At 51.7% G+C, this 24171-nt stretch overlaps 1 protein-coding gene across 3 annotated transcripts in view; it reads left to right on the forward strand.

Moving 5' to 3' along the window:
- The window catches only part of LOC119712060 (acid-sensing ion channel 2), a 472537-nt gene extending 450303 nt beyond the window's left edge, over window positions 1–22234 (forward strand). Inside the window, exons 3-11 of one of the 3 annotated variants that reach the window (XR_005259788.1) lie at window positions 702–829; window positions 9546–9696; window positions 11012–11068; window positions 11576–11729; window positions 12584–12675; window positions 14544–14623; window positions 16975–17043; window positions 21129–21298; window positions 21858–22234. Coding sequence is in view for 2 of the 3 variants with exons in the window: in XM_038162899.1 (XP_038018827.1) it covers window positions 702–829; window positions 9546–9696; window positions 11012–11068; window positions 11576–11729; window positions 12584–12675; window positions 14544–14623; window positions 16975–17043; window positions 21129–21230 (833 nt within the window). In the remaining variant the exon portion in view is untranslated. Of the gene's footprint in view, window positions 1–701; window positions 830–9545; window positions 9697–11011; window positions 11069–11575; window positions 11730–12583; window positions 12676–14543; window positions 14624–16974; window positions 17044–21128; window positions 21518–21857 lie in introns of those variants that run through there. The other 2 variants (XM_038162899.1, XM_038162900.1) reach the window with 2 other exon arrangements.
- Window positions 22235–24171: the final 1937 nt, after the last annotated feature.

The raw sequence follows: 24171 nt of genomic DNA on the forward strand, positions 1-24171 counted from the left end.
GAGGAGGTGACACCACTGGGTGTGTGGGGACAGGAGCCCGCAGGGCTGATCTGAGCTCATCAGTTCTGCTTCCAAAGCCGCTTTGTGACTTTTGCCCACTCGTTTTAGTGGAACAGAGAGACTGACCTCAAGTTACTCCACATGGATTTGGGATGTGGGAACCTCCCATCACCCTGAGCTCTGATGTGTCCCAGCCCAAAAGGCTTTTCCAGCTTGGAGCAGCTGCCAAACCCAAAATTCCTTGAAATTCAGGACATTTTTAATGTCATTTCATGACCAACATTCCCAAGTGGCCTCAGGCTGTGCCAGGGATGGGACAGCAGAGGAGCATCCATGAATTCATGAATCGTCAGTACTGGAGCCCTCCTGGAGAGTGGGAACAGCTCGGGTTGGGGAGGGAGGAGCTGGTTTGGCTTGGTGATGTGGGAATGTCACCAAAGTGTCCTGGAACCAAATTCCAGCTGGATAGGGGAGGTTTTCTCCTGGTTTCTCTTCCTTGGAAGTTCAGAGCACACTGGAGCCGCTGTTCCAGGGAGCTGGGGATGCTCCTGGTGCCGATGGGAGGTGGTTTGGGATGAGGCCCAGGAGTGGTCTGCTCCTGGCAAATCCTGCTGCTGGATCTCTTCCCTCAGCTATCCGATCATCCAGGTGGGAACATTCCAGCTGTTCTTGGGCTCCTTAACCTCCCCCCTCTCTTTCAGAGGAGACGACGTTCGAGGCCGGAGTCAAGGTGCAGATACACAGCCAGTCCGAGCCTCCCTTCGTCCAGGAGCTTGGATTTGGGGTGGCCCCCGGATTCCAGACCTTTGTGGCCACCCAGGAGCAAAGGGTAAGTCCCAAATTCCCGTTCCACCCAGGGATCCCTCCGGGGCTTCCTGGGAGAGGTTCCTTCTCTGTAATTGATGCCCTTTGAGATGCAGCTCCATCATTAACAGGTTTTTGATGCCTTGCCTCAGATTTCTTGGAATGAGAGCAGCTTTTCCAGGTTATCTCCAATGCATTCCCACAGTTCCTTAAAGTCCCACAGTAATTCTATCTCCAGGACAGATTTCATCCCTTACTCTTCCATGGGTGGAGCTGAGCTGTGGCAGCTCCAAGTGTTGGGTCCTGTCCAACCCACCGGGGTTTTCCAAGAAAAAACACATTCCAAGGATATAAAAAGAGGCAGGAGGACAGAGTTTCCTGATGGAGAACAGTGGGAATCTTTCAGGCGACACCAAAATATCCACATGATTGATGACAAACGCTCCTGGGATACCTGGGAATCATCGTTTTCCGTGAATCCCAGCAGTGACACATCCAGATGGAAGGATGGATGATGGATGATGGATGGATGGATGATGGATGGATGGATGATGGATGGATGATGGATGATGGATGATGGATGATGGATGGATGATGGATGGATGGAGGGATGGATGGATGGATGGATGGATGGATGGATGGATGGATGGATGGACGGATGATGGATGGAGGGATTGATGGATGGATGATGGATGGATGGATGATGGATGGATGGATGGATGGATGGATGGATGGATGGATGGATGATGGATGGATGGATAGACCCATGGATGGATGGAGGGATGGATGGATGGATGGATGGATGGATGGATGATGGATGGATGGATGGATGGACAGAGATGGGCAGGGATGGAAAGGGCTGGACAGGGCATCATGTGGTGCCTGATGCTCACAGATTTTGGGAACAGCTCCTCAAGTCAGACACACTTGGCAGCTCCAGCAGTGATTGAAAAGATTTTTAAATCCCTTCCTGGATGAGATTAAAAATCCCATCCTGGATGAGATTTGGGAGCAAGGCTGGGAGCTGGATCCTGCAGAGAGCATCTCAAGGACTTTGGGTTAAATTGGTCCAAATTCCAGGGCTTTGCTGCAGCTGCTGGGATCCTTCCCCACCCCATTGCCAGCAGGGCCTATTCCAATATTTCCATTGAAAAATGAGAATTCCAACCAGAACATCATCCACATGAGAGAGAGGGGAAAACAGTCCTCCCCAAATCCCCCCTTCCACATGGGAGATGTGGAGGACAGAGGAACAGATTTAGGGACTCTCAGCTCCAGGGTCTCCCGTTTTCCAGGGGTTTTGGCAGAGTTTTGCTGATGGGAGAGGGAAGGGCTCATTCCTGGGATTTTCTGACTGCTTTAAAATCATCTGAGGTCTCCAAAGCCTTTTCTCAGGAGAGCTGGAGGGATCTCCAGCATTCAGCTCCCACTCCAATCCTTCTTCCCAGAAAGTCATTTTTAACCTAATTACAGTCATTAATAACTTCCTCTAATTAATTATTAGTCCTCAGGGGCCTTGGGCTTCCCCCAGCTTCCCAATGTGCAGCTTTTATCCCAGTCCCTGATTCAGTCTGCGTTTTTCCAACTAAATCTCTCTGCCTGTGCTGCTCCTTTAATAAACCAGAGCCAAAGTGAAACAGCTCCAGGAAAATCCCCCAGGAACTGAGCCCAGGCGGTTATTGGGGTCCTGAACCCGGAGTTTTACATCCTGGTCTATAAATGAAATCATCCTGCAGCTGGAAAAAAAACAAACAAAAAAAACCAAACAAAAAACAAAACAAAAAAAAAAAAAAAAACCAAACAAAAAAAAACCCAAAAAAAACCAAACAAACACAGGAATAAAGAAAAAGTGGAGCTGATTTCCCATCTTCCAGCTCAGAGCAGCCTCAGGGAGTTAAAAGCTCTTTTTCTGGGGATAAAAAGTGTGGAGTGGGGAAGATTTGGGATGGTGGGAGCTGTGGATCCTCTGTGGGACAGAATGTGGGGTGTGGGGGGTTCATTCCTGGCTCTGGAATCATTCCCTGTGGCCCTACTCCAATCCCTCCCTTCTTTCCCCATCCCACTCTGGAAATCAGAGCATTCCCTGGCCTTTGCTCCCTGATTTTCTGCCTTCCCAGGGCTGCAGCTGCTCAGCAGCAGTGAGGATTCACATCTTGGGACCAGGGGATAAATCCTGGCTTTCCACCCAGAGCTTCCCAAAAGCCCCCTGTCCAGAGCCAGCTCTGCTCTGTGGTTGGCATCTCATTAAAAATCTCCCTTCACAGTGAGCTCTCAGGCTGGAAAAATGGGAATTAAATCAGCTTTGCTCCTCCTCCTGCTGTGGCTGAGCCCTGTGTTCCTGCAAGGAGACACTTCTGGGATGCATTTCCCACTTTGGGAGTTAATGCAGGAGTGACCTTGGGAGGGACCTGGCAGTGGCAGGGTGGAAATGCTGAGTCAGCAGCAAAAGCTCCTGAGAAAGCAATTCCAGCAGGAGGTTTGTCCATAAAATGTGGTGGATGGGTTAAAGAGGCCAAGCTGCTTCTGGACACGTGGCCAAGGGAGACATTTCCTGGTTAAAAAAACGTGGGATTGTTCATCCTGGAGGAGCCACCAGGGGTGACCAAACTGGGACCTTCCAGGACCTAAGGGGCTGCAGGAAAAATGGAGAGGGAATGTTTCTGGAGAGGGAATTTTTCTGGAGAGGGAAAAGGGCTGGAGGGACAGGACCCAGGGAATGGCTCCCACTGCCAGAGGGCAGGGATGGATGGGATATTGGGAACTGGGAATTGTTCCCTGGGAGGGTGGGCAGGCCCTGGCACAGGGTGCCCAGAGCAGCTGGAGCTGCCCCTGGATCCCTGGCAGTGCCCAAGGCCAGGCTGGACACTGGGGCTGGAGCAGCCTGGGACAGTGGGAGGTGTCCCTGCCATGGCAGGGGTGGCACTGGGTGGGCTTTGAGGTCCTTCCAACCCAAAGCATTCCAGGATTCCATGAAAACCCAGACTGGAGCAATCCCTGATGCTCAGGGCAGCCAGGGCTGAGCTCCCTGAGGGAAGCAGGAGCCAGTACAGGATGGATGATGGAAGGAGAACAGGAGGGTCTGGGTGGAAAATCCTCCCTGGATCCCCTCCCTGCCCAAGTGCAGAGGGAAAGGAGCTGGAGGGGTTCTGGAGCCCAGAGCTGCTGCCCGGGGCCTTTCACCCCATTTCCCATGGGATGAACCCCCACAGTCCCATCCCAGCGGGTTCCCTGTGCCTCCCCAGGGATCTCTGGGACCGTTTCCATGGCAGTTCCTGAGTGGATGGATGAGCTTTGTGTGCTCATGAACGGGAGCTGGCAGGAGCTGGCACAGGGAAGGATCCATCACCTCCAGAGGGATCCCAAGGGAGGCCAGGACCCCCTGGAATTGGGAATTGCCCTTCAGCTCCCACCACTGCTGGCTTTGGACAGATCCCTTTCCATTTTCCCCTTTCCTGGCACTTTTGGGTGAGCCTGGTGTTGGAATCCCCCCCTGCAGACCTTGGGAAGCTGCACTATCCCTGCAGTATTCCCCTTTTCCCTGACCATGGCACCAAGGCTTGGATGAACACACTAAAATCCATACTTTGAAGGGCTGACCCCATGGAGAAAGAGAAATTCCTCCTTCCTTCCCCTTTTCCAGGCTGGTTTTTGCAGCATCTCAGCATCACCCAAACCTCTTCTGTCAGGAATGGGATCAAACATCCCACCAGAGCTGCACAGGGCATTCAGGGAAGATGGGAAGCACCTCGGGAAGGACAATTCCTCCCAAGTTTGCCATAAAAATTCCAGAGGCTTCAGTGAAGCCCCAGGTTCTGAGCTGGAACAATGTTGTTTGATGGGGCTCTGGAGACTGATCACCTCCAAAGGTTTTATGGGATAGGGAGCAGAGCTAAAGACCTGCAGATCCAGAGTGGGATTAGAGAGGCAGGAAAATGGCATTCAGGGCTGGCAGTGATGGCTTGGAAACCCCGTCAGGGTGGAAGCACTGGGGTTTGGGAATTAGGAGGAATTAAAAAAACATTTCCCATGTTTGAGGTGTCATTTTACAAGGGATGGGGTGCCAGGACACAGGGAATGTGTGTCTAGGGAATTCCTTCCCAATATCCCATCCATCCCTGCCCTTTCCATGTCCCTCCCACTGCCAGGAGGCAGGGATGGATGGGGTACTGGGAAGGAATTCCTGGCTGGAACGGTGGGCAGGCCCTGGAATGGATTTCCCAGAGAAGCTGTGACTGTCCCTGGATCCCTGGAATTGTCCCAGGTCAGGTTGGACGGGGCTTGGAGCACCCTGGGGAAGTGGGAGGTGTCCCTGGGATTGGAATTGGATGAGCTTTAATGTCCCTCCCAACCCAAACCATCCCATAATTCCATGGATTCACATTTCCTAACCCTTGCTCCAAACATTTTCTCCCACCCATGGTCTGACCCCTCCTGGAAAAAGGTTCACCCCCTGATTTCTTTGTTCCCCTCAATTCCACAAACTCTCCCAGTGGATTCCCTCAAATTTATCCTTAAATTCTGAATTAATTCAACAAGGAGATCCCATAAAACCAATTCCACAGAACCTTCATGGCACAGGAGCAGTTGGAAGCAGGAGATGGAAGAAAACTTTGAATTTGTAGGGCAGGAGAGGGGTTTCGGTTGGGAAACAGGGTTGGGAGGGAATTGGGAATGGATGCAAAGGAAACTCGGTTTGGAGGGAAGGGATGGAGATGAGGCAGAGCCTGGAGGAAGCAGAGGTTGGGAAGGGAGGTTGGGAAGAGCCATGGGATCCAAGGATGAGGGAATGGTTTGGGTTTTCTGCTCCCCCTGCACCCTGTGGAAAAGAGGATTTTATAAAAAGGTGGAAAAGTGAGGACAGGAAAACTTCAGAGTCCAATTCCCCCCACCCCCCAAACTGGATACCTCTGCCAGAGTTTGGGAATTGAGTCCAACAAGTCCAGCCAGAATGCTCTGGGAGAGTGAGGGGGAATGGTCTGGCTCCCTCTGGATGTTCCAGGGAGTGAGCAGAGGAGAGGCAGAGTTTCCTGGAGCAGGGCAGGGGGAATCCCCATCCCTGAGGGATTTCATCCGTGTGGATGTGACATTCGGGGACGTGAGGCAGTGGTGGCCTAGAGGGAACAGCTGGACTCAGTCTCAGAGGGCTTTTCCAACCTTTACAATTCCATAACTCCATGTTACTGGGGATTTAAGGATGATTTTGCACCTGAGCCACAGGCCCAGCTCATCCAGGGGGAGCAGGAGTGGGAGCAAACCTGGGATGAGGCTCTGGAGGGGCTGCCCTGGACTTTTTATGGATCTCCAGGAGGTCTTAGTGCTGCTGTTCCTGTTGGATTTGCAAAGGAACCAGGAGCTCCAAAATCCCACTTTTCCCTGGGCACTCATGAGCCCTGTAACACCCCCGAGCTCAGCTCCAAGGGAGCTCCCAGAGGCTGGAAGGGTCAAATTCATCCCTGAAAACCAGTTCCTCAGGAAGGGAGCAAATGGGAAGGAACAGGCAGGATGGGGAAGGAGCTGGAGATGCAAACAGACAATTCCAGCACCATTAACTGGGAGCTGGGATCAACCAGCCGTGGCTGCTCTGGGTTTCTCAGCATTCCACAGGGGTTGGAGCTGCCTGGGATGGGAATTCCAAGAAGCTGCTGCTGCTGGAGGTTTCCTTAAGGAACAGAGGGTTCTGGATCTGGTTTCATTGGGAACCCAGCCGGGGTGGAGGTGTTCAGGGAGGGCTTGGATCCTTCCTTAGGATCACTGGAGTTTGGTGCCACCAGCCACATGAGAGAATCTGGGCAGGAATTAGTCCTGCATCTATCCCAGAGCCAGAGGAAAATGGGGTAGGGAAAGGTTCTTCCCCCAGAGGATGCTGGCACTGCCCAGGGAATGGTCCCGGCCCCAAAGGCTGTCAGAGCTCCAGGAGGGTTTGGACACCACTGCAGGGATGCCCAGGGTGGAATTGCTGGGATCCCGGGGGATTGTTGGGATCCTGTGCAGAGCCAGGGGTAGGACTCAGTCCTTTTGGGACCCCTCCCAACCTGGGATATTCCAAGATTTTATCAGACTGCTCCAACCTCTGCTGGGATCATCTTCACACATTTCCCAGTTTGAGAAAATGAAACAGGCAGGAAAAACAGGGATAGCATTTCCAGTTAATTGAAGGAGTAGCCTCTGTGGCTGCAGGCAGAGGCTGCGGCTCCCAGGAGGCTCTGTGCCAGGAGCAGTGTGGAAAGGCAGGAATCTGGCCAGGGAAGGGCTGTGGCAGGAGCTGATCCTCCTCTGCCCCGGGATCTCTTCCCTCCAGAAGAGATTTTCCAAGCTCATCCCCTCTTTTCCTGGCATTTGGGACAAGCAGAATCCATCCAGCTTCCAAGGCGTCAAATCCATTTTTTCCTTCCCCTTTTAGCGCCTGCCAGCTGGGAACTGATCCTGGTAACCCTGGAAAAAGCCTGGATCGGAAGGGCTGGAAGACCGTTTAATTAATTAATTAATTATTAATGACTGCAAAAGGGCCAGGCTGGGAGTTTGTCACCCTCAATTAGAGGCTGGACCTGGATTTCTCTATGCAGGAGCAGGAGGAGGAGCCCTGGGGAAGCTTCCAGGGAGCACAAATCCTGCAGGATCCAAGGGCAGGGATGTTCCTGCTGCCTTTTCCCTGCTGCTTTGCTGTGGTTTGTTCCCACTTTGGGGGCAGCAGGGGACGGTGGATGTGGCATTCACAAATCTCTGAACAGAGAGAGACATAATTCTCTCTCACAGGATTTCTCCTGGGGAAGGCAGGGAGAAGCACAGAGAGAAGAAAACAATTCTTATCTCTATTCTCTGCTCCTGTTTTTGCACGTGTGGAATGTGTTATGGAGATTGTTTACCAAAGGGATTTGTCAGCTGGATTCTGCTGAGGGTTGTTTTGTTTCCTTGGCCAGTTGGGTTAAAGCTGTGTCTGGGCTGTCTCAGACAGTCATGGGTTTTTATTTAGTATTCTTTAGTATCTCTTTAGTATTTTTTAGTATAGTTATAATATAGTATTAATGTAATATAGTGTAGTGTTAATAAAGCAATTGTTCAGCATTCTGAATCAAGGATCAGGTGCCAGTCATGGAGTCAGATGCCAGTCATTCCTAGACTTTGGGGTCACCCTGCATTCCATAGGTGGAGGAAGCAGCTCCACATCCCAGGGTTAATCCAGCCCAGGTCCCTCCCACCAACCCCATACTGGGATAATCTGGCAGAAGGGAAAGGGATTCCCTCAGGAATCCCTCAGGAGGAGGAGGATCTGGAGGGGCTGCAGGGACAGGGATCAAACCCAATGAAGTCTCTCCCGTTCATTCTTCCGAGGCTGAGGGTTGGGATTGCTCCATCCATCTGCTCCTGCTCCTTGGGGTGCCTTTCCCAGCAGCTCCAGGGCCACAAGAGCAGGAATCCAGGTCTGAAAGCAGTTCAGCAGCTCCACGGAATCAAGGCTTTGGATGGGAAGGCTTTTCCTGAGGTTTCAGCCCTGATTTGGCCAGGAAGGGGTTCAGGGGAGCCCTTAGGGATGGATTCCCCCTGGATTTAACTCCAGGGATTCCTGTGCCAGGCTGGGAGCAGCAGCTGGGGGAAAACTCCCCACATTTCCAGGGAATGTGTAGATCTTCCTGCTTGGGGACAGTTTGGTGGCGCTTTTCCAGTTTGGGAAGCGGAGTCTGCCAGGCAGAAATTCCAGCTGATCCCTCCACAGCTGCTGCCACTCCCGAGATGTTCATTGTCACCTGGGAGTGTCATTCCTTTTCATTGTCACCCGGGAGTGTCACCTCCAGGACCTTCATTGTCACCTGGGAGTGTCGCTCCATAGCACAGGGACAGCTTGTCCCAGTGAGTTATCCCAGGAGCCAGGGAGCTCCTGGGAGGGGGGATGCCCTGAGGGACTGCAGGGCTGCCCTGTGACGGGGGACACATCCTGCCCTGTCCCTGTCCCTCCTGCTGGCCCTGGCCCTCTCCTGCAGCTCATGTCCCTGTCCCCATCTCTGTCTCCCAGCTGACATACCTGCCCCCGCCCCATCCCACAGCTGATGTCCCTGTCCCCAGCTGATACCCTGTCCTGTCCCTGCCCCATCTGATGTCCCTGTGCTGTCCCCAGCTGACAGCCCTGTCCCTGTCCTTAGCTGACCCCGTCCCTGTGCTGTCCCCAGCTGATGTCCCTGCCCCAGCTGACCCCTGTCCCTGTCCCCAGCTGACCCCTGTGCTGTCCCTGTCCCCAGCTGACCCCTGTGCTGCTCTGTCTCCATCTGATGTCCCCGTGTGTCCCCAGCTGACCCCTGTGCTGTCCCTGTCCCCAGCTGGCCCCTGTGCTGTCCCTGTCCCCAGCTGATGTCCCCGTGTGTCCCCAGCTGACCCCTGTGCTGTCCCTGTCTCCAGCTGACCCCTGTGCTGTCCCTGTCCCCATCTGATGTCCCCGTGTGTCCCCAGCTGACCCCTGTGCTGCCCTGTCCCCATCTGATGTCCCTGTGTGTCCCCAGCTGGCCCCTGTGCTGTCCTGTCCCCATCTGATGTCCCCATGTGTCCCCAGCTGGCCCCTGTGCTGTCCTGTCCCCAGCTGGCCCCTGTCCTGCCCCTGTCCCCATCTGATGTCCCTGTCCCCAGCTGACCCCTGTGCTGTCCCTGTCCCCATCTGATGTCCCCGTGTGTCCCCAGCTGACCCTGTGCTGTCCCTGTCCCCAGCTGATGTCCCCGTGTGTCCCCAGCTGACCCTGTGCTGTCCCTGTCCCCAGCTGACGTACCTGCCCCCGCCGTGGGGCGAGTGCCGCTCCCCGGAGCTGGGGCTGGCCTTCTTCCCGGTGTACAGCGTCACGGCCTGCCGGATCGACTGCGAGACCCGCTACATCGTGGAGAACTGCAACTGCAGGATGGTGCACATGCCAGGTCGGGGACACCCGGGGACACCTGGGGACAGCGGGGACAGCTGGGCATGGGCTGGAGGACGGTCAGGGACACCTGGGGACACCTGGGGATGGGCTGGAGGGACGGTCAGGGACAGGGACACCTGGGGATGGGCTGGAGGATGGTCAGGGACAGGGACACCTGGGGATGGGCTGGAGGGACATGTGCCAGGTGCCAGGTCACGGACAGCGACACTGGGGACAGTTGGCGATGCCTGGGGATAGACTGCAGGGACAATTCACACGCCAGGTCAGGGACAGGGACACCTGGGGATGGGGTGGAGGGACAGGCCACATGCCAGGTCAGGGACAGGGACACGTGGGGACACCTGGGGACAGCTGGGGCTGGGCTGGAGGGACGGTCAGGAACAGGGACACCTGGGGATGGGTTGGAGGGACAATTCACACGCCAGGTCAGGGACAGGGACACGTGGGGACACCCAGGGCTGGGCTGGAGGGACTGGGGGATACCCGAGGGAAGAAGGTGCCCGTGGCCTTTGGGAAACACTGGATGTGAGCCAGCAGGGCCATCCCTGTCCTGGGGGATCAGGGACAGCAGAGGGGCAGGGAGGGATTGTCCAGCCCTGCTCAGGGTTGGGGCAGCCTCACCAAGAGTTCTGGGGCAGTTTTGGGCACCACAAAATAAAAAAGACATCCAAGAACTCAGGAGGGTCCAAAGGAGGGGCATGAGGATTGGGAAGGGTCTGGAGGAGGCACACAAGGAACAGCTGAAGGCGTTTGGAATGCTTGGCTGGAGCAGAGGGGGCTGAGGGCAGAGCTCAGTGAGCTCAATATCCTCAGGAGGGGCACAGAAGGGGCAGCTCCCATCTCTGCTCCCTGTGACAGGGACAGGAGCCAGGGCATGGCCTGAGGTTGTGTCACGGGGGGGTTTGGGATGGAGACCAGGGAAAGGTTCTTCCCCCAGAGGGTGCTGGCACTGCCAGGGATGCCCAGGGTGGGGTGTGTTGGGGTGTGTCTGGGCATGGCCAGGGCTGGGACTGGATGAGTCTGGGGGTCCCTTCCAACCCAGGATATTCCAGGATTCCCTGGGAAATGGCCAAGCCATGGAAGAGAGACCTGGGTCTGGTTAAGGTTGGAAAAGGCTTCTGGGACCATCAGATCCCACCCTTCTCAGCTCCAGTGCCCCCCTGGGCGCTGTTCCCAGCAGCTCCTGCAGGACAAGGCCCCTGTGGCAGGCAGAGCTGGGGACAGCCGGGGTCACCTGACTTCAGGGGGGTCCCTGGGTCCCCAGGGAGAGCCCGGTGTCCCCCTGTGATGGCTTTGTCCTGTCCCTGCAGGGGATGCTCCCTTCTGCACCCCGGAGCAGTACAAGGAATGCGCAGAGCCCGCGCTCAGTGAGTACCAGGGGGCCCTGATCCAGGGGTGGAATGTTCATGGAATTCCAGCGGCCTGGATGCTCCTGGCTGGCAGGAACAGGGGATCTGCAGCCTGGAGAGGGGATGGGATTAGCCCCAGGTTTCTGGGAAGTGCTGGATGCACACTGGGATGAAGTTTCTCCTGGTTCTCCATGGAGAAAAGGGCTCCATGAGCACAGAAACCCTCGGGATCAGGGGAGCCCCAGGAGCCCCCCTGAGGCTGGGTTTGGGGTGGAGGGACCCATTCCAAGCCTGGATTTAGGGACTCAGCCACGAGTCCTCCAAGCTGTTGTTGATGACAGTGTCACCTCCAGCAAGAGGCCTCTCCAGGATGGTGAGAACTGGGAGGAACTGGGAGAGAAATGTCCACGAGTCCCTTTGGCCCCTTTGTGGGAGGGATGATCTCTGCTCCTGCCCTGCTCCCTGGGGTCCCTGGTCCACGGGGTCCCTCCCGGCTCCGTGTGCTCCATGCCTGCCCCCCCACAGGTCTCCTGGCAGAGAAGGACAGCAATTACTGCATCTGCAGGACCCCCTGTAACCTCACCAGGTACAACAAGGAGCTCTCCATGGTCAAGATCCCCAGCAAGACCTCGGCCAAGTACCTGGAGAAGAAGTTCAACAAGTCGGAAAAATACATCTCGTGAGTGGGGGAGGACCTGAATGCCTTTGGATTTTGGGTGGGAAATGTCTGGAAAATGCCCAGTCCTGGCCAATCCATCCCCAGCACAGGGATGTCCTCCAGGGAAGAGCAGAGTGAAAACCTGGGAGAGATGAGGTTGATTTCTTCTCAGTAGATTTCTTCCCCGAGTTCCTTCCCAAGGATTGTCCTCGTGGGAATCCTCCAGTCCCACCAAAAAAAAAAAAGTGCACAATGTTCCACTTTGCTGGTCCTGTTGAAGATTTGTGCCTCTGGGCTGAGGCCCTCAGGCCACGGAGCTCTCCCAGCCCTGGGCATGTGATTGCTGTGTGTGGGAAGTGAGTGTTGTCTCAGATCCCTTAGATCCTCTTCACAGAATCATGGAATCATGGAATGGTTTGGGTGGGAAGGAGCTTTAACCCACCCAGTGCCACCCCTGCCATGACAGGGACACCTCCCACTGTTCCAGGCTGCTCCAGCCCCAGTGTCCAGCCTGGCCCTGGGCACTGCCAGGGATCCAGGGGCAGCCCCAGCTGCTCTGGGCACCCTGTGCCAGGGCCTGCCCACCCTCACAATCAAGAATTACCATCCAAGAGAAGAGTTCCCAGCAAAGCAAGATCCAGGATCCTGAGGAGTTCTGGCGAAACCTTTCCCAGCTGCTCCAAAGGCTCCCAGAGTCCTCAGGGTGCCTTGAGCTCCTGGTCTGCACCAGCTCCAAGTTCTGTGGGGTCTGAGGACCCCAGGGAGAGGAACAATCCTTACAAAGGGGAATGAAGCCCCAAAATCCCATTTTCCCCATATCCCAAAGGATTGAGCCACCAGTGGCTCCTGGGCTGATGTTTTTCGTGTTCTCACAGAGAGAATATTCTCGTGCTGGACATTTTTTTTGAAGCACTCAACTATGAGACCATTGAGCAGAAGAAAGCCTATGAAGTGGCAGCCTTACTTGGTAAGGGGGGGCTGAGACCAGTTTGGGGTCTTTACTGGTCTGGGAGGGACAGAGAGAGGCTGGGAGGAGTCCACAGCCTTGAAACCCCACGTTTGCTTTCCTCATCCCACCGCAGCACCCCAGGGATGTCCCCATGGATTCTCTGTGTGTTCATGGAAGGTTCTGGAGCTGCTCCATCCCTGCCTGCTCCCTTTTTTGGAGATGTTGGGGCTGGGTGGGCGCTGGGTACCCTCTGTGGTGCAGGGTGTGGAGGGCATCCCAAAACAATCTCCCTATCACCTCTTCCATGTTCCAAATCCAAGTTGTCAAGCCAGGCTTGAGCTCTTGGCCTTCAGCTGCTTCATGGAGGAGGAGGAGACCCATGGAAGGTTCTGCTCCATCCCTGCCTGCTCCCATTTCTGGGAGATTTTGGGGCTGGCTGCTCTCTGTGCTGCCCCCTGGGCAGTGTGTGGATGACATCCCAAACTCATGTCTCCATCACCTCTTCCCTGCTCCAAATCCATCCTTTCCAGCAGGAGGTGGAAGAGACCCATGGAAGGTTCTGGAGCTGCTCCATCCCTGCTTGCTTCCAGCTCCCCGTTTTTGGAGATTTGGGGTTGGGTGGGTGCTGGGTGCTCTCTGGGATGCAGGGTGTGGTGGACATCCCAAAACCACCTCCCCATCACCTCTTCCCTGCTCCAAATCCACCTTTTCCAGCCAGGCCGGGGCTCTTGGCCTTTGGATGCCTCATGGAAGAGCTGCAGGAGACCCTGAGCTGCTCAGCCCCAAGTCAGCTCCAGCTTTGGGGCGCCAGCTGCAGATTTGGGGTTGGCCCCGTTGGGTTTGGGGTGGAGGTGAGCCCTCCCCCAGGCCTGCAGCCTCCCTGGATCCCTCTGGAATGCTGGGAGTGCTCAGCCCCTTGGGAGGCTGGAGCTGGGTCACCCCCAGGGCACGGAAGTGTCCCCATGTCACCCCACATGGGTGCCCCTGCCAAGTGCCCCCTCAGAAGCCCTTCTGCACCTTCTGGGGCTTTTCCAGGAATTCCAGGGAGGAAGAGGAGGCTGCTGGAGCCTCTCTGACCCAAACCCCGTTTGCACCTCATAGGACCCTCATTCCCAAGGCTCTGGAACTTCAGGAACAGCCTCGTCCCAGAATCTTTTTCCCAGGCTCAAAGCCTCCAGGTGAATGCCCCTGGTGTAAACCCAGAACACCTCCTGGGATCATTCAGGGTTCTCACCTTGATCCCAAACTTTTCCCCTCTTTCCTCTCTCCCTGTCTCATGGACACCCCTGGAAAAGGCCCCTTCCTCCCCCCACCCATGGGTGCCTTTGCTCTGGGGGTCAATCCAGGGCTGTTTTCCACCAAAATCCATGGGATTTGCCTTCCCTGAGCACCACATCCCAGTCACCTTCCCAGCAGATCCCTGGGAATATCCTCTTCTCAGGTTCTTCCTCCACCCTGGGACGCTCAAGCAGAAGCCAGGAGATGCTTCCCAAAAAGCCTAGGGCACCTGGGTGGGAGCAGGGAGTTCGATTGCCATGGGATGGGAAAGCTGTCCCTGGCTGTTGATTTCATGTGTCCCAGCCCAGGCTGGGGACGTGTCCCATTCCAGGGAAGCGAATCCCTTCCCACTTTTTGCCAGGTTGGGGTTTCTCCTTGGCTCCAGGGACGTTCATTCTTCCCAGCACCTTGCCCAGAGCGGGAATTGGGATTCCCGGGATGCAGCCAGGGGGGCTCCAGGCTCCATTAGCAGGAAAACCATCGGGCTGCCGCCAGTGCCATTGCAGACCCTGCTGCTCCGAGGGAAACTGTTCCCAATTTTTGAGGATGGCAGCTCCCAGGCAGGTCCCAGCAGTGCCTGGGAGCCCTCACGGTGCTGTCCCCTGCAGGTGACATTGGTGGCCAGATGGGGCTGTTCATCGGGGCCAGCATCCTCACCATCCTCGAGCTCTTCGATTACCTGTATGAGGTAAGGCCTTCCCAGCCCCCAGTCTGGCATTTCCCACCCTGGAGCCCCTCAGCCCAGGATATCCCATCCTCGTGCCCCTCATCCCCGGATTTGCCACTCCTGGTACCCCTCATACCTGGATTTGCCCCTCCTCCCAGGGTTTCCCATCCTCGAGCCCCTCAGCCCAGGGTTTCCCATCCTCGAGCCCCTCATCCCTGGATTTCCCATCCTCAAGCCCCTCAGCCCAAGATTTCCCATCCTCGAGCCCCTCCTCCCAGGGTTTCCCATTCTGGTGCCCCTCATCCCTATATTTCCCATCCTCAAGCCCCTCATCCCTGTATTTCCCATCCTCGAGCCCCTCATCCCAGGATTTCCCATCCTCGAGCCCCTCATCCCTGGATTTCCCATCCTCGAGCCCCTCATCCCTGGATTTCCCATTCTGGTGCCCCTCATCCCTGGATTTCCCATCCTTGAGCCCCTCATCCCTGGATTTCCCATCCTTGAGCCCCTCATCCCTGGATTTCCCATCCTTGAGCCCCTCATCCCTGGATTTCCCATCCTCGAGCCCCTCAGCCCTGTTTTTGCCACTCTTGGTGCCCCACATCCCTGGATTTTCTGTTCCCTGGGGATCCCAGAGCCCCTCCAAAATCCTGTATTCCCAACCTGCCTCATCCAGCTCTCTCACAGCCCCAGCTCAGGGTGGGAGCAGGGAGTTTTATTGCCATGGGATGGGAGAGTTTTCCATTTTATTTATTGTTGTCCATTTGATTTAATGTGTCCCAATCCAGGCTGGGGACACGTCCCATTCCAGGGAAGGGAACCCCACAATCCCAGCTCTGAACTCACTTCAAATCCTCTCTTTTTCTTTTTTTTTTAATATATATTTTTATATTTTCAGACAATTGCCCCCATCCCAATCCCTCCTGAGCAGCTCCAGCATTGGTGCCATTAACCAGTAATAAAAAATATGGAAAAATTCCAGGCCTAAAACTCAGAGAGCAACAAAAGCTGAGCCTGAACTTAGAGCTCGGCCTGGATACCCAAATATTTCATTAGATTTGCCTTTTCCTGGATTTCATGGGGATTTTTCCTAAGTAGGCCATAAGAAGCCTCACAAATTTGGGGTTTTCCTCTCTGTTTTCCTCCTTTCTTTGACATCTGCCAATAAAACTTGTCAGATGTAGGGGGTTTTGCTGAGCTTTTTATTTTTTTCTTCTTATTTGGACTTAAAATTCATTTTGTCCCCTCAGAGAAGCTCCCTGGGGATGCCCCAGCAGGGGAATCTTCACAATCCCAGATATTTAACCCCCACTAGCCAGGTAAAAAAGGAATAAAATATCTTAAGAGTTAAAAAAAAAATCCACACCGTTTTTTCCCCCTGCTTGGAGTTTCACAAAGTTGGGGGTCAGCACCTCAAAACTTTGAGTTTTCAGCCAAAATATTTAGACATTCTGGGAATGACAGCAACGAGATATAATTTTTTTTTCATGGACTGGCCAAATTTGGGAAAAATATTGACCCTAAAGAGGCTTTTGTGTGATCTTCTGCTGAGCTCTGCCCTCCTGGTCCCAAATTCCCACCACACTTCCCTGCACCAGCCAGGATCCACATTCCTTAGGAACTGACCCAATTTTTTGGGATTTCAGCTTTCTTCTTGCTGGTTTTATTTCTCTTTTCTCACAGTGGGAGCCTTCCAGTAAAACACTTCCCGAGTTTTATGGGATTTCCCTGGAAGCCAAATCCTGCAGTAGCAGGAAGATGAGGGGGCTGGGAAGGGAAATGGAGCTCAGAGAGCTGGGAGCTTTCCCTGAACCCCAAAAGTGTCCCAAAAATGGTGGGTTTTATTCCTTGTAAGAGAATCCTGGAATGGTTTGGATGGAAGGGACTTAAGGATCATTGAATTCCCACCCCTGCCATGGCAGGGACACCTTCCACTGGCCCAGGCTGCTCCAGCCCCAGTGTCCAGCCTGGCCTTGGGCACTGCCAGGGATCCAGGGGCAGCCCCAGCTGCTCTGGGCACCCTGTGCCAGGGCCTGCCCACCCTGCCAGGGAACAATTCCTAATTCCCAATATCCCATCCATCCCTGCCCTCTGGCAGTGGGAGCCATTCCCTGGGTCCTGTCCCTTGTCCCCAGTCCCTCTCCAGCTTTCCTGGAGCCCCTTCAGGCCCTGCCAGGGGCTCTGAGCTCTCCCTGGAGCTTCTCCTCTCCAGGTGAGCCCCCCCAGCTCTCCCAGCCTTTCCCTGGCCCAGCCCTTGGAGCTTCCTCCTTCTCCCAAGCCTTTGGAATGCAGCCCCAAACCCAGCACACCCCAGGGCTCCCCATCCCCCTGCAGCCTCTTCCCACCCTAACCCTGGCTCCCCCTTCTTGCAGCTGATCAAGGAAAAGTTATTGGACCTTCTTGGAAAAGAGGAAGAGGACGGGAGCCATGATGAGAACGTGGTAAGGAGAGAAGGACTGACACAGGGGCCTCCTCCAGCCGGGTCTTAGGAGCTCCTGGAGATCTCTATCACACCCGAGATAGCTCAGCCACCTCCGATGGCATAAAATCAGCAGGATGGCTCCGGTGGTAGGAAACGGACAAGTTTTAATAAAAGGCAAAATAACAAAGCTCTTTACAGAGAAAACCTGATCCAGGTGCAAGAAGTTCTTGCTCCTGGTAAAACACCCCACAAAAGCCATCAGTTTCTTTGTTCTCTTCTTTTTCTAGTAAATTGCTCAGGAGGGACCTTTTGGCTCCTGTCTAATTGGATATCCTTAAGTTTGAGGTGAAGTCCCCAAGGTCCTATGAGGTGTCTTCTTACCTAATTGAGGAAACTTCTGGGCTTTTTTCCTTTCTCAGGAGACAAAGGATAATTTGGTCACTCCGTCCACAGGGGACACATTCCTACGAAAGGGAAATGCCCTGGGGACGCTGGAGCCTCTTCCCACGTGTGTCAGGTTATTAAAATTATAACTAGAGATGCCTCTGCCCCAGTTAAGGTGCAAACAGATGCCAGTGACAATAGTCTGGGGTTTATTGGATAGTAAATATGAGAGGGAGAGAAACAGCAAGGGAAAATAGGTGGGGGGAACAGAAAGAGAGGGACAGAGACAGAGTAAGGAAAATACCACCCTCCATTATTGATCCCATCGGTCCTCCCCAGCTGGTCTTGGTGGCAAAAGTCCCCCCAAAAGTCAGAAGCACAGAGTCTGATGGGTTAAATAGCTCAGGCTGTAGGGAACCACAGGCAGGGCTGGAGTTTGCCACTGTCTCCTGCCACAGAGCCCGGGTGTGCTGCATCCCCAGGCTCTGGGGAGCACTGGGGGCTCTCTGATGGATTGTGACATCCCCTGAGCTGCTCCTCACGTGGATTTTCCCTGGATGTGCCTTCCCAGGACTGGGGGTTCCCCTGCTGGGCTGGTTTGTGTAAGGGGGGTGGGTGTCCACTGCCCCTGACCAGAGGGACACCCAAAACCTCCTCATTTCCCCTCATTTTGGGGGACCAAATCTGGCTGCTGGGGGCTCTGGTGTCCCCAAGCCCAGCCAGGGCAGGGTCTGTGCTGTGTTTGGCTTTCTGTGAGTGCATTCCTCTCCCTCAGCCTTGTTTTCCCTAGGCCTGAGATAATTAAGGAATGGGTTTCCCTTTATTTAAACTAGGTTTAATTTACAATCCAAAGTCCCAGCCAGGCATTTTCGGGGAGGCTTCTCTGGCTGGACCTTCTTTATCCAGTTTTGTTACAGTGAGCAAAACTTTCTACCAACGTTTGAGGCATGAACTGTTTCGGTCTCTCCAACCCCAAACCCAGCCAGGGAAGTCTCTGCTGCGTTTTTGGAGGATGCGTTGCTCCCCTCAGCCTTGGTTCTTTGAGGGGATTGAAGGATGGTTTCCCTTTATCCAATCCCAGTTTGACTTCCAGCCCAGAGCTCTCCAAGGAGTTTCCTGTGCTTGTGGCTCCTGTTATAAATTCATATTATATAGTTGGCTTTTTGCAAATATTATATGTATCATGTTAAAATAACTTTGCTTTCATTTCTACTATTAACAAAAGCTTAGATGTAATAAAAATAATAGTAACTAATAGAATTGTTATTAGCTAATATAGTTATTATTAAGATGTTAACTATTATTAATATATTATTAATTATAGTTATGCTTAATTTTAATATTAATTAATAATTATATACTATATATCAAATATAGTGGTTATTAGCTAATATAGTTATTATAAAGTTAATAATAGTAGCTGATATAGTTATTATTAATCTTTTCATTATTATCAAATGTTAATATTATTCATTTTAATTATTATTATATTAACCATTAAGATATATAATATTATCTATTATATAGAGTGAACTATCTGTTTAGTTAAGATAACATCCAGTGAACATGTAATGAAGACCCTACTCAGCATCAACACCTACTCTAAAGAAAATATAAACCAAAGCCCAAGACAGAGGTAACAAAGAGAATAAACCAAAACCTCAACCAAAAACCACACTGCAAAGAAACAGACCCAAAGAAGAACTATTCAAAATAGCTCCTAGAATATGTAAACTAGTTTATAGAACAATATAAATATGTATAAGTCTATGAATATACAACAAGCTGATGTAATAGAAAAAATATTTATGTATCTGCAAAGTGTGCTTTTAACTAAATACCAAACCCCCGACGGTCTTTAACCCTTTATTTCAACCTCCTACTATCTTTTTTTATTAAACTTTATTCCTTTATTAAACAAAGGAATAAAATACCTTACAATTAAAAAAAAATCCTATTAATCCTAATAAAATTATTAAAAATAAAATCCTATTTATCCTAATACAAATTCTATCTTTTATTAAACTTTATTCCTTTATTAAACAAAGGAATAAAATACCTTACAATTAAAAAAAAATCCTATTAATCCTAATAAAATTATTAAAAATAAAATCCTATTTATCCTAATACAAATTCTATCTTTTATTAAACTTTATTCCTTTATTAAACAAAGGAATAAAATACCTTACAATTAAAAAAAAATCCTATTAATCCTAATAAAATTATTAAAAATAAAATCCTATTTATCCTAATACAAATTCTATCTTTTATTAAACTTTATTCCTTTATTAAACAAAGGAATAAAATACCTTACAATTAAAAAAACATCCTTTTAATCCTAATAAAAACTATTGAAAATAAAATCCTATTTATCCTAATACAAATTCTATCTTTCTATTAGACAAAGGAATAAAATACCTTAAAATTTCAAAACATTTTTAAATCTTACCAAAAAAGTAAACCTCGTTTTCCACAGCTCCTTTATCAGCTCTTGTTAGAAGGAGCAGAGCTCTCCGTGTTTGAGGCACTGATTATATGCAGGTGCTTTTGCTGAAGAGCTCTGGGTGTCAGGGGTACCGACCCAAATCTGACTCTGCCGTGAGTTCAGGATGAACACGTTTTTATACCCTTATCATTCTTTAACTACATATTAATTATTAAACTTATATTGTTCTGTTGTATACATTGATTTCATTCAAGCATGGATTTTAGTAATTTCCATCAAACCCCCCCAAACATCGTTTCTCATGATTCTTTTTATGATTAAACAATAATTATATCCAATTACTGCTGCAATACGACACAAAGTGAACGGCACTCACACACTGAGATGTCCAAGGTAAAAAAGCACATTTATTTCTAGACCTCGATATTTATAGAATTCCAATAGTGACCCTGGATTGGAGGATGAAATTGCTGCCTCTCCAGCCACACTGGTCAAACCAACAGTCCATCAATTCTCTCCTCCTACAGAAAGGAATGCAAACCAATCATTAATTACATGAAAAGTGCCTGAGAAACTCCATTACAAAAATGTAACATCAGAAGGCTTAGAAGAACTTTAGAAGAAGAGGGCGACACAATTACCAAACAATCATCACATTTAACAATCATACCATTTATCATATAGCAATCATTTCATCTATCACAGTCGTTAAATGATTACACAGATGCAGTTTTGCATGATCCAGTAAATCCCAACATTTTCCTGGGGCCTGCCTCTTGTATTTGCGGCGTTCCCAGATGAAGGGAGGAAGGATGAATCTGACTCCATGTTCTTAAAGGCTAATTTATTTTATGATCTATATTATATTAAAGAATGCTATACTAAACTACACTAAAGAATCCAGAAAGGATGCTCACAGGAGGCTAACAAGACAATAATGAAAACTTGTGACTCTCTCCAGAGTCTGACACAGCTTGGCACCAATTGGCCAAAGAGTGAAAACACACCAGAAACCAATGAAACAATCTCCAAATACATTCCAAAGCAGCAAAACACAGGAGAAGCAAATCAGATAATTATTGTTTTCCTTTTCTCTGAGGCTTCTCAGCTTCCCAGGAGAAAAATCCTGGGTGAAGGGGTTTTTCCAGAAAATATGACAGTGACACCTACCAGGCCCAGCCTTTTTCCAACTGCCCTGAACATCCCATGATTTTAGAAACATTTTATCCCTGTACTACCAGCGGGATAACGCATTCCCTGCTTTTCCATGGCAGAGCACCTGTGATCCAGTGCCAAACCACTCGGAGAGCCTGAGCCACACTGTGACCGTGCCCCTGCAGGCGCCGCTAGGAACGCTGGAGGAAATCGCCTGCTGACCCCTCCCCACCACAGTGCCCATCCCGAGGAAGGAAAACTGCACAGGGAAAACAGGGACCCAGCTCAGGTTTGCACTGGGGGGAAAAAAAAAAAAAAAAGATGGAAAAAAAAAAAAACCTGGGAAAAAATACTGGAAAAAATATACTGGAAAAAAAATTATTTAAAAAATCTATTAAAAAAATAAAAAAAAAAAGAAGAAAAACTCGCTATGCATTAAAAGAATATAAAAATAATATAAAAATATAAATTCTAAATATACTCTGCCCGAAGTGAGAGGCGCCTTGGACCTGACTCCTGTTGTCCTTTCCTCCTGGGGGTTGGCTCCAACCTGGGAAGCAGCTCCCAGGCTAGGAGAGCTGGGAATGTTCACCTGGAAAAGGGAAGCTCAGAGAAGAGAAACCTTAGAGCCCCTTCCAATGCCTAAAGGGGCTCCTGGAGAGCTGGAGAGGGACTTGGCACACGGGATGGAGGGCCAGGACACTTTTTGGGATTGTCCAAGCCTGAGCAGCAGCAGCAGCAGCAAATCCCAAAGGAAGCATCCCAAATATCCCGAGCACTGCACACCGGGGCTTTTCCTGGCCCTGGGATTCCTCAGCTGCCTCTCTCAGCTCTGTTCCTCTTTGCAGTCCCTGGGTTTCAGTGCCAGAAGGAGCATCCCAGAGTTCTCCATTCCCAGCGCTGTAGGCTGAGAGTTTTAGAATAAAGAGATCCCAAAGTCGGCGCTCTCGGATTCTTCTCCCGTTCGCGTCCTCTGGGTGAGGTTGGGCTGAATGCCAAGCTCAGCCCAAGGTGAGCATCCCTGGAGAGGAGCCACAGGGATCCCTACGGATCATCCCAGCCCTGCTGTGCCTGCAGAGTCCGGGAGTAGCGGGTGGGGATGGGTTCATTCATTTCTTTAATTTTTGGGGGGAATTTTTGGAATTTCCTTCTTCTCCCATTCATGGATTCTGTGCTTTCTCCTCGTTCTCCTGACTGATATTAAAGCTGGTCTTGTGGCAATGGCCAGGCTGTGTCATTCCTGCCCTGCCCTCATCCCCAGTGGGAGGGCAGATTGCAGGAAAAGCCTTCCCAGGGCTCTTCCTCATCCGTTACCCCTCCTTTTCCTCTCCCACCATGTCCTCGCACAGCTTGGGATGGGGTGGGAGTAGTGCCATGGCCATGCTCAGCTGCATCTCTGTCTTCCCCAGGATGGGGATCTCCAGGGTCCCCACATCCCATGCTGGGATCTCTGGGATGTTATGGGATCCCTTTGCTGACAGAGGTGTTGGAAACCTCTCTGTGATGTTTTGGGATTATTCAGCCTGGAGAGGAGAAGCTTTGGGGTGACTCATTGAGGCCTTCCAGTGCCTGAAGGGAGCCTGGAAAAAACATGGAAAGGGACTGGGGACAAGGGACAGAGGGACAGGACTCAGGGAATGGCTCCCACTGCCAGAGGGCAGGGATGGATGGGATATTGGGAATTAGGAATTGTTCCCTGTGAGGGTGGGCAGGCCCTGGCACAGGGTGCCCAGAGCAGCTGGGGCTGCCCCTGGATCCCTGGCAGTGTCCCAGGCCAGGTTGGAGCAGCCTGGGACAGTGGGAGGTGTCCCTGCCATGGCAGGGGTGGGAATTCAATGATTCTTACGCTACTTCCAACCCAAACCAGTCCAGGATTCTGGGATTCCAACTTTTCTTTTACTGATCCACTTTAACTGGCTGCAAAGTGTAACAAGAAAATCCAGGATGCTCCAAGGACCAGCACTTCATCATTCCTGGGAATCACCAACTGTGAAGGACATTCCATGGTCCATTCTCCCTGCTCCTCCCCCAAGCCTGCAGCAGGGACAGCAATTAGAGACAATTAACAGGAATTTTTAGCAGGAAAATTGTCCTTGTTTTGTGTTAGTTTGGGTGGGAAGAGGCCAACCCCAATCCCATCCTGATGGGAATTCTTGTAATGGTTCCTCTCCCACCCCGTGGTGGTTTCTGAAGGTTTTGTTGCCTTCTCTACTGCAAGATCTCAGCGATGATCCATTAGCTCATGGAATTTCTGGGAGCCACAGTCGCTCTTTCCTTGGCTGGGCCTGAACACATCCAACACATCCGTGTTAACGTGCTTCATGTCTGACTCCAGCTTTAAACTCTCAGAAGCTCTTCCCTCCCCTCCTCCCCGTGTTTCCCAGCGTCTCCACTGTTATTCTAGGCAGGAACATACCCCAGCCTCCTTAAAGGAATCATCTCCGCTCTTCCTGAGCTCAGGAGCAGCCCCGGGGCACACCCAGGGAAGTTTGCAGAGCACAGATCCCCTTTTTCCACCAATCTCCTCCAGGAAAATGTGACAGGAGAGGAGCAAAGTGGAGCAAGACCAGGTGGGGAGATCCCACCTTTGGCTCTTCCTGGAAATATCCCAGTGACTTTCCCCAAGTCCAGGGGTGCAGGTTTGTCCTGGTTTCCCACATTCCATGGAGGACATTGGTCATCCAGAGGCTCCCTGAGAGGATTTTGCTCCTTAGAGTAATTAATGGCTGGAATTCTTGAATTCCCAGCTGGGAATTTCACCCAATCCAACCACAAATCATTGCTCTGGAGCAGGAGCACCATAGGCTGTTTCCATGAGCAGGATCTGCAGGAATAACCCTGGCAGGGCTTGGAGCTGGCACAGGAATGTCCAGAAGAAGGGAAACAGCCACAGGGAAATCCCAGCAACCTGATCCCAAAATAAATGTGGGATGAAGGATCTGGAGAGGAGCCCCCTCAGGGAACACCTCATGGCATTGCTCTGCTCTTCACCCCGCTCTGGACTGACCCTGACTGGATCCCACCTCTCCCAAATCCCTGAACCCCCAGGAACAGCTCCAAGCCCCTCCAGGGCCCTGGGATTTCAGGCACAACTGGATTTTCCCAGTTAAACCCTTGGCTGAAATTCTGGGAAGCCGCTTTAATTTGGATAACCCAGAAGTC

This window comes from Motacilla alba, chromosome 27 (assembly GCF_015832195.1).
Source record: "Motacilla alba alba isolate MOTALB_02 chromosome 27, Motacilla_alba_V1.0_pri, whole genome shotgun sequence".
NCBI lineage: Eukaryota > Metazoa > Chordata > Aves > Passeriformes > Motacillidae > Motacilla > Motacilla alba.